The following is a 15,216-nucleotide window of genomic DNA, read 5'->3' as shown; positions in this document are numbered from 1 at the left end:
AAACAGGCAAGTTATTAAACTTCTTAAGTGGTGTGCAGACTTGATAGTAGGACAGATAAGATTTAAGTTGTTATCTAGCTGGTAGAACTTCTTCAGAGTTCTAATTTATCCTATAACCAAAAGAACTAGGTTTAAATCTACAACTGAATCTTTGGATGTCTTGTGGGTGGATTTAACTTCCTTAGAATCCAGTAGCAGCTCACAGAAAAGAAAGAAGGGATTTTAGCCCAAGGGCCAAATCAGCAAAGTATAGGCTCTGTGGAAGAGGGAAACTCTTAGATCGTCTTCAAAAGGTCTGCTTATTTAGAAGGAAAACTTCACGAAAACCTGTTGCCTTTATGTGTATGTATGCAAACCTACACAATCAATTACAGATGAAGCTTGAACTACACCTAGAAAAACAGAGCAAAATGAGTAAAGCGAAGAGGGGAGACTCATTTCAGGTTAGTGTGAAGGTGGGGGAGTGGCAGGTCAAGGAGTCAAGGAGATGACAATGTATTTAGGTTGCTCAGCGTACACTGAGTAGAGGAATTTATCTGGAACAGAAAGTGCTGTATGAATAATGCTGTAGTAAACATCCATATACACATCTCCCGGTACATGGGAAAGACCCTCTTAGGTACACAGGTATGGAATTGCTGGGTCATAAACTATGTGAATGCTCAACTTTCCTAGACAACATCAGACTGTTTTCCAGAATGGTTGTTACCAATGTATACCACCACTAGCAATACTTAAGAGATCCTATAGACCCACATCCTATCAAATGCTTGCAGTTGTTAGAACTTTGAACTTCTATTGAATGGATGAAAAACCATATGTCCATAAGTTGATTTCCATTTCCAATGATTATGAACATCTTTTTCAGTTCAGTTCAGTTGCTCAGTCATGTCAGACTCTTTGTGACCCCATGGACTGCAGCATGCCAGGCCTCCTAACCATCACCAACTGTCAGAGTCTATCCAAACCTGTGTCCATTGAGTCGGTGATGCCATCCAACCATCTCATCCTCTGTCGTCCCCTTCTCCTCCTGCCCTCAATCTTCCCAGCATCAGGGTCTTCTCAAATGAGTTAGCTCTTCGCATCAGGTGGCCAAAGTATTGAAGTTTCAGCTTCAACATCAGTCCTTCCAATGAACACCCAGGACCGATCTCCTTGCAGTCCAAGGGACTCTCCTTGCAGTCCAAGGGACTCTCAAGAGTCTTCTCCAACACCACAGTCCAAAAGCATCAATTCTTCTGTGCTCAGCTTTCTTCACAGTCCAACTCTCACATCTATACATGACTACTGGAAAACCATAGCCTGGACTAGACGGACCTTTGTTGACAAAGTAATGTCTCTGCTTTTTAATATGTTGTCTAGGTTGGTCATAACTTTCCTTCCAAGGAGTAAGCGTCTTTTAATTTCATGGCTGCAGCCACCATCTGCAGTGATTTTGGAGCCCAGAAATAAAGCCAGCTACTGTTTCCATTGTTTCCCCATCTATTTCCCATGGCACTGGATGCCATGATCTTCGTTTTCTGAATGTTGAGCCTCAAGCCAACTTTTTCACTCTCCTCTTTCACTTTCATTAAGAGGCTCTTTAGTTCTTCACTTTCTGCCATAAGGGTGGTATCATCTGCATCTCTGAGGTTATTGATATTTCTCCTGGCAATCTTGATTCCAGCTTGTGCTTCTTCCAGCCCAGCGTTTCTCATGATGTACTCTGCATAGAAGTTAAATAAGCAGGGTGACAATATACAGCCTTGATGTACTCCTTTTCCTATTTGGAACCAGTCTGTTGTTCTATGTCCGTTTCTAACTATGTTGCTTCCTGACCTGCAAACAGATTTCTCAGGAGGCAGGTCAGGTGGTCTGGTATTCCCATCTCTTTCAGAATTTTCCACAGTTGATTGTGATCCACACAGTCAAAGGCTTTGGCATAGTCAATAAAGCAGAAATAGATGTCTTTCTGGAACTCTCTTGCTTTTTTGATGATCCAGAGGATGTTGGCAATTTAATCTCTGGTTCCTCTGCCTTTTCTAAAACCAGCTTGAACATCTGCAAGTCCACGAATTACTGTGTTCACGAATTGCTGAAGCCTGGCTTGCAGAATTTTGAGCATTACTTTACTAGTGTGTGAAATGACTGCAATTGTGTGGTAGGTTGAGTATTCTTTGGCACTGGCTTTCTTTATTGGAATGAAAACTGATCTTTTCCAGTCCTGTGGCCTCTGCTGAGTTTTCCAAATTTTCTGGCATATTGAGGGCAGCACTTTCACAGCATCATCTTTCAGGATTTGAAACAGCTCAACTGGAATTGCATCACCTCCACTAGCTTTGTTCATAGTGATGCTTCCTAAGGCCCACTTGACTTCACATTCCAGGATGTCTGGCTCTAGGTGAGTGTGAGTGATCAGACCATCGTGATAATCTGGGTTGAGAAGATCTTTTTGTACAGTTCTTCTGTGTATTCTTGCCACCTCTTCTTAATATCTTCTGCTTCTGCTAGGTCCATACCATTTCTGTACTTTATTGAGCCCATCTTTGCATGAAATGTTCCCTTGGTATCTCTAATTTTCTTGAAGAGATCTCTAGTTTTTGCCATTCTATTGTTTTCCTCTATTTCTTTGCATCGATCGCTAAGGAAGGCTTTCTTATCTCTCCTTGGTATTCTTTGGAACTCTGCATTCAAATGGGTATATCTTTCCTTTTCTCCTTTGCTTTTCACTTCTCTTTTTTTTCACAGCTATTTCTAAGGCCTCCTCAGACAGCCATTTTGCTTTTAGCATTTCTTTTTCTTGGGGATGGTTTGACTCCTGTCTCCTGTACAGTGTCACAAACCTCCATCCATAGTTCATCAGGCACTCTGTCTATCAGATCTAGTCCCTTAAATCTATTTCTCACTTCCACTGTATAGTATAAAGGATTTGATTTAGGTCATACCTGAATGGTCTAGTGGTTTTCCCTACTTTCTTCAATTTAAGTCTGAATTTGGCAATAAGGAATTCATGATCTGATCAAGATCACGAACATCTTTTTATGTGTAGCCATATATTTTTTTCTTCTGACAAATGCCTGTTTGTGTAATTTTCTCACTTTCCTTTTGTTTACAGAAATTCTTTAAATACTCTCAGTACTGACTCTTTATCAGTTGTGTATATTACAAGATCTTATCCCAACTTGTCTTTTCACTTATTTTAAGATGTTCTGATGAACAAAAGTTGTTGCTTTTACCTCAGGTAAAGTTATCAATATATTATTGTGTGTTTGCTGCATTTTTTGGTCTACTTTAAGAAATACTTCCCCACTCCAAGATCTAGTAGATATCTGTTCATATTCTATACTAAGAGTAATGAAGTTGTTTTTGACATTTAAGTCCATAATCTAGCTGCACTGACTTTTAAATAGTGATAAAGGGTTCTACTTTCATTTTTCTCCATACAGGTGACCATTTTCTTCCTGCTCCATTTACTGCCTAGTTCCTTCTTTCCCCACTGACTGAAGAAAGCAGCTATTTCATGTAATGAAGTTCCATACATACATAACTCTACCAGGCTCTGTATTTTATTCCACTGAACAGTTCATTTGTTTCCCCCACTCCTTCTGAAGTGAAGTGCTGTAAGCTTCATAATAAGCCCTCATGTCAGTAGGAAAAATCACCTTCCTGCTCTTCTTCAGAAATGAGATGGCTACTCTTAGCCCCTTAGTCTAACATTTTAATTTTGTGAGAACTGATAACTCTACAGTATTGCCTTCCTATTCATGAACATGGTATCTCTCTATTTATTTAGGTCTTCTTAAATCTCTCAGTGTTTTATAGTTTTGCCTGTAAAGATCTTAGACTTCTTTTGTTAAGATTTACTCCTAAGTCCTTCATATTCTCTGATGATACTGTTATAAATGTTTTCCTTTCATTTAATTATATTTTCTAGTTGTTTGTTGCTGGCACACAGAAATGCTATTGATTTCTTTGTATTAACTTTATATCTAACCATTTGTTAAACATTCCTGTTATTTATAATTCATCTGAGGATTCCTCAGGATTTTCTATTATTCACAAAAAGTGAAAGTGTTACATCCTTTGTTCCAATTCTTGTGCCTCTCATTTTTTTTCTTGTCTTATTGGTTCTTAGATATAATGTTTTCAAATGTCAGTCCTCAGAATTCCAAGATTCTGAAGATGCTTCCAGGGTCCTGCAAATATTTGCCCACTTTTAAAAGTTTATGAAGTTTTAAAATTCAGCTTGATCTTGGTATTGAGGCCCTATTAGTTCACTCTCCTTGTTCTTTCTGGTATTTTGCTTTTTCTTCCCCATTTTATATTCCTTTTCTCATGCTGAAACTGACCTCTGTCATATCCTTTTTCACTCTTCATTCTCAGTGTCCAGAGGACTAGAGAGTCCACGTTCTCCACAGAGAACTACAGGCAAACTCAGAAACTTTTACTGTCTTATGAAACTGCTTTCTTAACTACCAGAATGCCACATTGCTCATGGGACACTGATAAGTAACCAAATTTCACTATCTCCTCCAGAAGATAAACTATCTATATCAAACTATAAACGAGAAAATGACACTGGAAAGACTAATTCTTTGAAGCTGGAGATACAATTGAGTTGCATACCTACTTGGAATTTTAGACAACTATATTTATACCAATAAAACCAATAAAACCCCAACATTTATAATCTACTTTTTGTTAGAAATGGGCACTTAATGAAATCTATCACCGAAATATAATTTTGGTAGTTATAAAGGAAACTGACCTCATTGCCAAGAACATACCTGCTACCACTCATTACATAACCTGAACATTCAAATGATGCAATTTCTTCACTTGTCAAGCCAATTTCACCTCTTCGTGGGATACGTTTTCCAGCTTTTACATATTCAGCCATAGCTGCACCTTCACCGGGTAACAGAGCATGGCCATAGCTACAAAGTAATACAGAATTAAGAAAAGGTTCATTAGAAAAGAAAGCACAAAACACATTTCTCTCAGAAAACAGTAGGAATAACAGTTGCTGGGCAGCATGCTGGGAAGCCTCATGTAAATTACCTTAATTTAATTAGGGAACACTGCACTGTGACCTATATTACTAACCCAGAAATGCAGAGATACTTTGGAAGAATAAAAAGGTTGATGTTAGTGAGCATATATTCATGGTTTACAATTATGGATCAATTTTCCCTACAGCTGTTGTCTTTATTGCTTCTGCCTCCAGTGAATTCCTTTTCCCTTTAAATACAAAGTAGAGAAATAATATACCTCACATTAACATATTTTTTTAGACTTACGGGCAATAATAATGCTATACAGTAACAGTTCTCTATTAACTTTCATTCAAGGGGACTTTGAAAACTACCATCCTGGGACTTCCGTGGTGGTCCAGTAGCTAAGACTCCACGTTCCCAGTGCAGGGGGCCTGGGTTCGATCCCTGGTCAGGGAACTAAACCCCAAATGCCACAACTAAGACCTAATACACTTGAAGAAAAAAAATCTTAAAACAAGAAACAAAAACTACCACCCCTTCATTCAAGTCACTAAATTCTTTGTATCTATTAAACTCAAAGCTTGTAACACACAGTAAAAATAATCTCTGTTCTTGTGGAATTTATATATTAATAAGGATATAACACTAATACAATGTAGAATATATATTACAATACACAAAAGAAAATGCTGTGAGTACTAAAGAATTAAAGAGGGGTAGGAATCACACCTACCTGTGGAGGGAAGGTATTGGGAATCAGCACATGCCCCTCCTTTTGAAAAGGGCTTTGGGAAATGTTAAGGATTTTAACAGGAAGGAATTGGGGTTAGTGAAGAAACCAGGACTGGGGAAGAAGGGAAGGCGTGTTGGAGGAAGAAGTAAGGTGAAAGTGCACAGAAACTTTGAGTCTAAATAAGGGAGTAGTGAAAGATATACTTGGAAGAGTAAGTTAGGACCATACTTTTGGGAAGGCACTTTAGAGATTATAAACATGCTCTTACTTACTTCAGAGGTTTATCATCTTGAGAGGCAAGTGTTTTGGGAGCCTCTGGGCCAATCAAATCTGAGGGTTCTTCAGGCTCTGCAGGAAAGATATTCAGAAACATATTCACATTTCGACTAATCAGTTAATTCAGTGTTTTATCTGTTCTGAAGTCAAACTCTATCAGAAGAACCTACTTGATCGATCCTTCCAAGGATTCTCCAGAAACTCTTCTTGGGACTCTTTAGAACTTGAGTCACTGGAATCTTTTCTGCTCTTCTTAGACTTCTTTTTCTTATATTTCTTCCTGCATTGATTATAATTTGATATAAATTGATTTAATATTCCCAGGCTAAAGGGCATCTTACTTTTTCAAGGCAACGAAAGACTGATTGAAATGATTTGGATGCTCAGCTTATTCAAATGTGTTAGAAAAGAATTTGTATTAAAAAATTTAACTTATTTCACTATAAGCTGGCTCAGACAGTAAAGAATCTGCCTGCAATGCAGGAGACCCAGGTTCGATTCCTGGATTGGGATGATCCCCTGGAGAAGGGAATGGCAACTCAATCCAGTAGTCTTGCCTGGAGAATTCCATGTACAGAGGAGCCTGGTGGGCTACAGTCCATGGGGTCGAAAAGAGTCAGATAAGACTGAGCGACAAACACTTTCACTTTCAAGGGAACAATAAAATATAGTTCTCATGTTGTAGAAAGAGAGCAGAAATAAAGCAGTTTAAGAAAACAGCTCTTATCAATTTGAACATCAGTAATTTTCAGTATAATGGATTAAAATACATCAAATATGCTTGAATCCTTGGGCTCATGACGATAAAAACCTCAAAAAACCTCAACTCATTATTTTGAAAACTCCTAAAACAAGTAAGCAATTATTCCACCCTTCCTATACCAACTATACTTCAGGGTAACCAAATAGGTAATGAGGGTAGGCTTCTCATATAGAATTATTTTACCTAATAAATGAAGAATCATTTTGCAATCCCTAATGAAGTAAGGGACCTAAACAAAGACTACTGATGCAGGTTAATATGACAAAAAGAGATGACCAGACATTATCTGCCTCCTGCTGGAAGTACACAGTACTACTTATGAAGTATTCCTACCAAAAACTCAAATCTGAACCTTATCAAGACCTAACTATCAATCTACAGGAAATATAAAGGACAGAAAGCATGTTAAAAGGACACCATAAGAATAGAACCAGCAAAATTCACACTGCAGGAAACTCTCCAGGGCGAATGATATTGTTTCCTCTACAACTAAACTGCAGGAACAAAAGGGAAGGGAAAGCTATCTATTTAAAGAGTTGGAAAAGACTGATCAACCAATCACAATTCATGTACATTGTTTAGATTCTAATTTGAGGAAACTATTAAAAAAACTGCTGAGACCTGAATGAAGAATTATTATTAAATATTTTATGTAGATTAATAGTACTGTACTTTTTTTAAAAAAAGAATGCCTATCTTTTAGAGAAACTTGCAGCTTTATGGATGAAATGATATCTGGGACTGGTTTCAATATAACAGTAGGGTGGACAGCAGAGACTGTCAATAAGTTGATAATTGTTCAAGCTGAGTGATGGTTACACAGAAGTCCATTATACTATTTTATATAATTGTATATATTTTTAAAATTTTCCATAATAAAAATTAAAGAAAAAAACTGACGATCTGTGTTTCTTCTTCTTTTCCTTTTTCTTGGCTTTCTTTGCTCTCCTTTTTGTATCTTCATCTGCAAATTAAAGCATATTATAATTAAAAAAAATTTAACCCTAAAACTTTAATACTTTTGAGTAGTTAAATACCTTATAACTCTTCTATTTGTTGTTACAGAGAATTTAATTCATTCAAACATTTATTGTTAGGAAATGTGCAAGGAATGAGGGACATAGAAATTAAAGTTGCACTAAGCATTTGGTTCTATAGGGTATTATTATTAACTTGATTGCATGAGATAATAGTATTGTGATTAGACAGGAAAATTTCCTTATTGTTTAAAGATGTACACAAAGATATTTAGGGTGGCAGTGTGATATTTTAATTTACCTTGAATATCTCAACAACAAAAAATCCATATTTGAAGCAAACATGTCAAAATGCTAACAGATGGTACACCTGAGTGACAAGCAATGTATATGGCATTAATGACTCTACTCCCTTCACTTTTCTGGATGTTTGAGTATCCTCATGATGTTTGTGTTTTGGGCGATGCTTTCCAGGAGCTCAGTCTAGTGGAGGAGACAGAGGGAAAGGGGTCAGTAGAATCCGAGTGACAGGGAAGTGTGGGGGCGGTGTTCTGGGCGCACACAGGAGTCTCACCATCAGTCTGGTTTGGAGAGGGTGGGTGAAGAATGGTTGACCGTGAAAAGGTGACTCTTAAGCTAGTTCTTTCTAAAGTCAGTTTTATTACAAAAGTAATGCACGTCCATCCATGCAGTGAGTAGGCCAAGCCACATGAAAGGAGACTGGCACTGTAGGCAGCCGGATTCTGTACTACATGGCAGAGTCAGGAGAAAGGACATGCAATATGTGGAGACGAAAGTCACTCTCAAGCCACACAGGACCCTGCAGGAGAGTGACAGGGTACCTGTGATGAGAAATCCATAGAAATGTGTCCCCAGAGGAGGCACCCTCTGTCAATCACCAGCCATGGGAGGACACCAAAAGACGGCTTTGTTGTGATGCAGCCACACAGGAAGTGTCCTCCAGTAATCAACTGCTGGCCTGAAGGGTCCCCTATGTTGTACCTCTGAAAATCACACAAAGCTGACCGCTGAGTGTGAGAATCTCTCCAAAGAGCTACTCCACTGGGCTGATGCAGCCCCCTATGGCCTGGTTTGGCACCACACGTCTCAGAGACTGACCCCAACTTGGTTCGGTGCCACACGCCTTGTGCAGCTACACACAACCACTCTGGAGTCACACCGCTTAGCTCTGAATCCCAACTGTGTGACCTTGGGTATGAGCGGTACTTATAATCTGCTCAGGTCCTCTGTCTCCCCTACTCTATGATGTGTCTGACAGTGACTGTGTGGATTAAACAGCAATAATGCCTATCAGGCACTTAGCAGGGTGCCTGACACAAAGTCAGTGCATGTTCAAAACTCTTGGTTATTATTATTTTAAAGAACCTTTTTCTAGCATAAGCTTTGGACTTCCTTGGTGGTCCAGTGGTTAAGAATCCGCCTGCCAATGCAAGGGAAAAAGGTTCAATCCCTGGTCCAGGAAAATCCCATGCGCCAGGGAACAGCTAAGTCCATGCGCCACAACCACTGAGCCTGCACGCTCTAGAGCCTGAGCTCCACAACAAGAGAAGCCTGTGTACCGCAACGAACAATAGCCTCCACTTGCCACAACTAGAGAAAGCCCCCACGTAGGAACGAAGATCCAGCACAGCCAAAAATATATAAAACTAAAATAAACTTTAAGAAGTAAAACTAGTTTTGAAGTAAGGCGGGCAGAATGACATTGGCTTTCTTACCACTGGAGTCTGTGTCAGAATCAGAGTCGCTGTCACTATCATCAGAATACTTCTTGTGTTTTCTTTTAGATGATTTTTTCTTCCTCCTTTTCTTGGATCTTTCTTTTGAATGACTAGACTTCTTCTTCTTCTTCTTTTCTTCTACATAAAATACAAATAAAAATTACTTCTAAAGAAGTATTTCTTTTTAAATTTTTAAAAAAAAACTTATTTTGTACTGGGGTATAGCCGATTGACAATGCTGTGATAGTTTCAGGTGAACAGTGAAGGGACTCAGCCATACATATACAAGTATCACAAGTATTTCTGAGTATCAATTTTATTGTATTTGAAATACTGAAAAGGAAATGATGACAGGCAATTTGAATACAAGTAAAGTGTAATGTTCAACTATTTATAAATGTATTTTTAAAAATTTCTCAATAAAAAGCTCTCAATTAAAAAAATACCTTCTGAAGTAGAAGCTGAACTGGTGCTTTTCTTTGGCTCTTCATCCTCTACTGGTGTGTGTTCATCAGAGCTGAATTTAAAGAAAACAGTAATAAGAATCAGAAGAGTGTTAAAGGCAACCTACTGAATGTTGTTGTTGTTCAGTCGCTCAGTTGTGTCTGACTCTTTGCAACCCCAGGGGACTGCAGCATGGACTGAATGAGAGACACCATTTGCAAATCATATCCGAGAAGAGATTAATAGTAAAAAAAAAAAACACGCAAAACCCAAAAAATGATGTGATTTTACACATAGGCAGAGGATCTGAATAGAGATTTTTTCAAAGAAGACACACAGATGGCCAATAGGTAATGAAGAGATGTTCAACATCATTAATCACTGGGGAAATGCAAATCAAGACCACAATGAGATATCACTTCACACCTGTTTGGATGAACGTTATCAAAAAGACAAAAGATAACAACTGTTGGTGAGAATATGGAAAAGAGGGAACACTTACACTGTTATAATATAACAGAGTGAGAATATAAAATGGTACAGCTATTATAGAATCCAGAATGGAGGTTCTTCAAGAAATTAAAAATTGAACTTCCATATCACCTAACAATCTCATTTCTGGATATATATCTGATGGAACTGAAATCAATATCTCAAAGAGATATCTGGACTCTCATGCTCACTGCAGCATTACTTATAATAGCCAAAATGTTAAAACAACCAAATATCCATGAATGTATGAATGGATAAAGGAACTATGAGAAACACACAAGCATACCCCACAGCAGAATATTATTTATCTTTAAAAAAGAATGAAGCTTGCCATTTTCAACAACATGGACAGCCTGTGAGGGCATTTGCTAAATGAAATGTCAAACAGAGAAAGATAAGACATGATCTCACTTATATGTGAAATCTAAAAAAGAAAAAACCACCACACCACAGATACAGAGAACAGAGTGATGGTTGCCAGAGTGCAGAAGGTGGGGGCAGGGCGTGGGTAAAACACAAACTCCAGTTATAAAATAAGGAAGTCATGGGGATGTGATGTATAGCATGGCGACTGCAGTTAATAATGCTGTACTGCATATCTGACAGTTGATAAGAAAGTAAATCTTAGAAGTTCTCATCACAAGAAAAAACTTTTTATAACTATATATGGTGATGGATGCTAACTAGACTTACTATGGTGATTATTTTGCAATATATACAAATATTGAATCATGTTATAACATGCCTGAAACTAATATTGTATGTCAAATATATCTCAAAAAATTATAGGGGGTGGGAAAAAATAACAATTTTTTAAGAAGAAAAAAGAACTTTCAGATAATAATGCTTTATCACCCTGTCACAAATTACAAGTTTACCTGTCAAGCACCTTGTCTCAACTCTAAAGAAAACACAGAAATAGAGCAGAGGGTAGATGCAGCTTCTGAATGGCACCAAAGAGAGAAAAGCCGCAGTCCATAGGGTCGCAAAGAGTTGGACATGACTGAACAACAACACAGAGGAAAAAAAAATAAGGAAAAGGAAAAAGCATTAGGCCTTTAATAATACTGAATACAGGAAACTAAACAGACTCAGTATATTCATTTTTAAAAACTTTTTGTAATGTTAATGTCTGACATTTAATCAGTTACTGGACTGAGAAAAAATAATTCAAAATACTATAAATGTATTTGTTTCAACACTGAACCCTTCTATGAATAGGAAATTAGCATCCCATGAATTACAATTTAAAGAGAACAATTAGCATGCTAAAATCCACAAGGAGCATGTTTTAATACTAAGGTATGTTTAATGTTTTTAAAACTCAAGGCACAGAATAGCATAAATCACAAGAAAGAGGGAAAAAAAGAGCTGTAGTTAAAGTTCTTCACTTAACAAAAATTTTGACCATAGACTCTGGATTTAAACAAATGTTGCATTTAAAAAATATATATATTTAAATTTTATTTTTATTAATTGAAGGATAATTGCTTTACAATATTGTGTTGGTTTCTGCCATATAAAAGATGCATTTTTAATCACTTACTCTGGTTCTGGATTCTTTGGAGAAAGTCCCCACACTTCAGGAGCTCCCAATTCTCCAATCCTCTCTCTCTCACTTAGTCTCCTAGAAGAGATAGGCAGGTAAACTGTTTCCTAAATGTATTATAAGATTCAAAGGGGTCCAGTCAAGTCCTGTTTTCCCTCTACATTTTAAACTTTAAACTAATAAAAACTTGGTTTAAACTCAGGAACTTCCCTGGCAGTCCAGTGGTTAAGACACTGTGCTACCACTGCAGGTGATACAGGTTTGATGCCTGGTTCAGATACTAAGATTCCGCATGCCACAAGAGGTGGCCAACTTTTTTTTTTTTTAAGTAAACTCAACATTAGGATCTAACTCAATATTAGGATCTAATATTCTGATGTATCTGATGTTCTATCAAATAGTGCAAACTACAGACAGCCCGATAGGCCTGGCCAGAGATTCAGCCTGGGAGGCTGTCCAGTGTGTCATTTCTAGTACATGCATCACACAGCTCCCAATTGCTCATTTCATCTTCTGCAATATGTGACAAAAATGGTCTTACATTTGGAAATAACTTCATTTGTTTATGTATCCTTATGAAAGTAAAGAGAATTCTCTACTCCTGACAAGGTCAAACCTTCGTTTTCAAAAAGTCAGGAATTAATGAAGAAAATAAAAATGAAGCATTAGAAGTAGAAAATAAAGGGACCTTTGAAAGTAAAAGAAAAGTTTTGACAAAACTTTACTTAATGAGATATAGCGTTTGTTTTCTGTTTTTCCCCTAATTTTTTTTTCAAAAAGGAGTAAATTCTCTATCTACCCTTGGAAAACAAAATTATTTTGTTTTATGTTTGTGATTTCTTTTTTATTTTTTTAATTTTAAAATCTTTAATTCTTACATGCATTCCCAAACATGTGATTTCTTAATGTTTGATATTCCTTATAAACACACAAATACACAACAAAAACTAAGGTTTACTTCTTCAAACTTCAGCTGCTGTGACTCCACTTGTTTAAAAGAAGAACCTTATTAAAGAAATAAAATCCTTTTTGATTTTTTAAAACAAAATATTTTTTTCTTCCTTATTCAGGGGAAAAGGTATAATTGTGCAGAGTTAGACTCCGGTTTCCTACTTGAAGTAACATAAAATCTAATAGAGGACATACTTATAGCTAAACTTTGAATACATACATACAGGATGAAGAATGCTTGACAGGCTAAAAAGACCAAGCAGTAAAGTTCTTATCCCTCCTGCCACCCAACTTCGTGGATACTTTAAAATTATTTACTTCCTAAATGTACAAACGAAAATTTCATCCAAGGAATTCTGACATCTTTTGGTAAGGAATGTCTAGCATGGAAACTGGATGCTTTTTGATGGACACAGCCTGGGGGTTACCTTCTGGAAATTTTAATTTGGAGAAGTCAGTCTCCAATCTATTTTAGGACTGTTTTTACTGTTTCTGTTCCCATGCACAAAATACTAACAGCTAACACTTAAGAGCAATTTATTGTGTTCCAGGCACTAAATCATTACATCTCTAAAAAGCTTTTGTACTAATTTTTCCCTTTTACATGGTGAAGAAATGAAACTAAGAGAGGTTAAATAACTTGCCCAAGGTCACACAAGTATTAAGCAACAAAGGAGGGCTTCAGACTCAGGCAGTCTGATTCTGGAGCCTGTTCTCTTAATCACTAGACTTTAGTGGCCCCCACTTTTGGAAGAAAAAGACTCAAGCTATCTCCCAATTGTTGAAACCTTAACCTGCCCCTCAATGCCTGTTACACTTTTAAATTTTTTTTTTATTTTTAAACACATACAGTATGATCAGTACAGTGTCTGACACACAATTTAACACTCAATAAGCATTAGATATTAAGAATTACAAAGCACATAACTGCTATAAATGAAGTATAACCTTTAAAAATAGTGAATCACTATATTATTGTACACTGGTAACTTAAAAACACTATATATCTACTATACTTCAATTCTTTTAAGTAAAAAAAAATAAAGCTTACAAAACAGTAATTATAATTATTTTCCTTTCCCCTTAAACTATTCATCTTCCTCTCCAATACTCAGTCATTAAAGAAGATCTGATGTCAATCTGACCTCATTTTTCATGCTGAAGATTGAGACCGCTTAAGATCTTTCTCAATGTAGTCCAACCTTACAGTTTAACAGATAATTTTTTCCTACACATCATTTTTTCCCTACATTTAGTCATCTTGTTTCAGAGGTTCCCCTCCCCTCCAATTTAAACCTTATATCTCAACCTTTCCCAAGTCGCTGCAAAACAACTCCACTCACTTATCCTATTGTCTCAAACCTGTTTGATCATTCAGCAAGCAATGGTTGCGCACCTACAAAGTGCTCTGCACTGTAAATTTTGTGATCAATAATCTGGGCTCTTCCAAGGGCTCAGTCTACTGGGGAATGAAAACGTGATCACTAATGACAACGACACAACCAAGTAAATGCTGTAATTCCGGCAGGTCCGAGGCTCTTGACCATGCCCGCAACAAGCCAGGAGGCTGGAAGGGGTAGCGGGAGGGAGACCAAGGCATTAGATGAAGGGGCCGGAGGATGAGCGGAAAAACCTAACGATGGAAAGGGATGAATAAGGCGTCATCGTGGGTGGACTGACAGAAAGGATGAAAACGCGCGCAAGTCAGGGAGAGAGCGAAATGCAAACAGTCGGGTGCGAAATGAACGATAAATCGGACTCTAAAGGCTGGTGGGCTTGCGAAAGAAAGTGCGTTCGTCTCACTCACTTCTGCCGCAAGCTCTCCTCCCTCTCCTTGTCCAGGAGGCTAGGCCACGGCTTGTCGCTCCCGTAGGGGCGTGAGTAGCCGCCATAATAGGCAGACGAGGAGGCAGAAGCGAAAGGGGCGCCGCGCGGTGCGGAGGGCCGCTCTCGAGAGCGTGATCGCGAGCGCGAACGGTAGGACTGGTTTCGGGAGCCTTGGCTGGAGCCAGTCAGCTGATGGCTGAGGCCATTCCGGTCCCCGGACCGAGAGCAAGAGCGCGAGCGAGAGCGGCGGCCGCGCGGGGAGCGAGAGGATTTGCTAGGCTTAGGGCTCTTCGAAGAACTGCGACGCTTCCCCCCGGAGCTCGAGGCCTCCCACTCCGGGCTGCGGGAGCCAGACACCGGAGCCATCGCTATTGCTGGGTCCCTGAATCCGTGGGTGAAGGGGGCGCTCGCGCGAGCCTGGGAAAATTCTCCGTTGCCTTGGCTCCCAGGACCGGCAGCCGTACCTCCGCCAGAACCCGAGGAAACCTT

At 38.3% G+C, this 15,216-nt stretch overlaps 1 protein-coding gene across 1 annotated transcript in view; it reads right to left on the bottom strand.

Moving 5' to 3' along the window:
* The window catches only part of NKAP (NF-kappa-B-activating protein), a 19,460-nt gene extending 4,244 nt beyond the window's left edge, over nucleotides 1-15,216 (bottom strand). The window contains exons 1-8 of the mRNA XM_042242560.1: nucleotides 14,708-15,216; nucleotides 11,947-12,027; nucleotides 9,911-9,981; nucleotides 9,462-9,602; nucleotides 7,649-7,712; nucleotides 6,156-6,265; nucleotides 5,982-6,057; nucleotides 4,767-4,916 (exon numbers count right to left, since the gene is read on the bottom strand). Coding sequence (XP_042098494.1) covers nucleotides 4,767-4,916; nucleotides 5,982-6,057; nucleotides 6,156-6,265; nucleotides 7,649-7,712; nucleotides 9,462-9,602; nucleotides 9,911-9,981; nucleotides 11,947-12,027; nucleotides 14,708-15,093 — 1,079 coding nt within the window. The 5' untranslated portion in view covers nucleotides 15,094-15,216. The remainder of the gene's footprint in view (nucleotides 1-4,766; nucleotides 4,917-5,981; nucleotides 6,058-6,155; nucleotides 6,266-7,648; nucleotides 7,713-9,461; nucleotides 9,603-9,910; nucleotides 9,982-11,946; nucleotides 12,028-14,707) is intronic.

Source organism: Ovis aries, chromosome X (assembly GCF_016772045.2).
Source record: "Ovis aries strain OAR_USU_Benz2616 breed Rambouillet chromosome X, ARS-UI_Ramb_v3.0, whole genome shotgun sequence".
NCBI classification, from domain to species: Eukaryota; Metazoa; Chordata; class Mammalia; order Artiodactyla; family Bovidae; genus Ovis; species Ovis aries.
The sequence above is the reverse complement of the archived record's forward strand: the minus strand, read 5'-3'. Positions and strand labels throughout refer to the sequence as shown.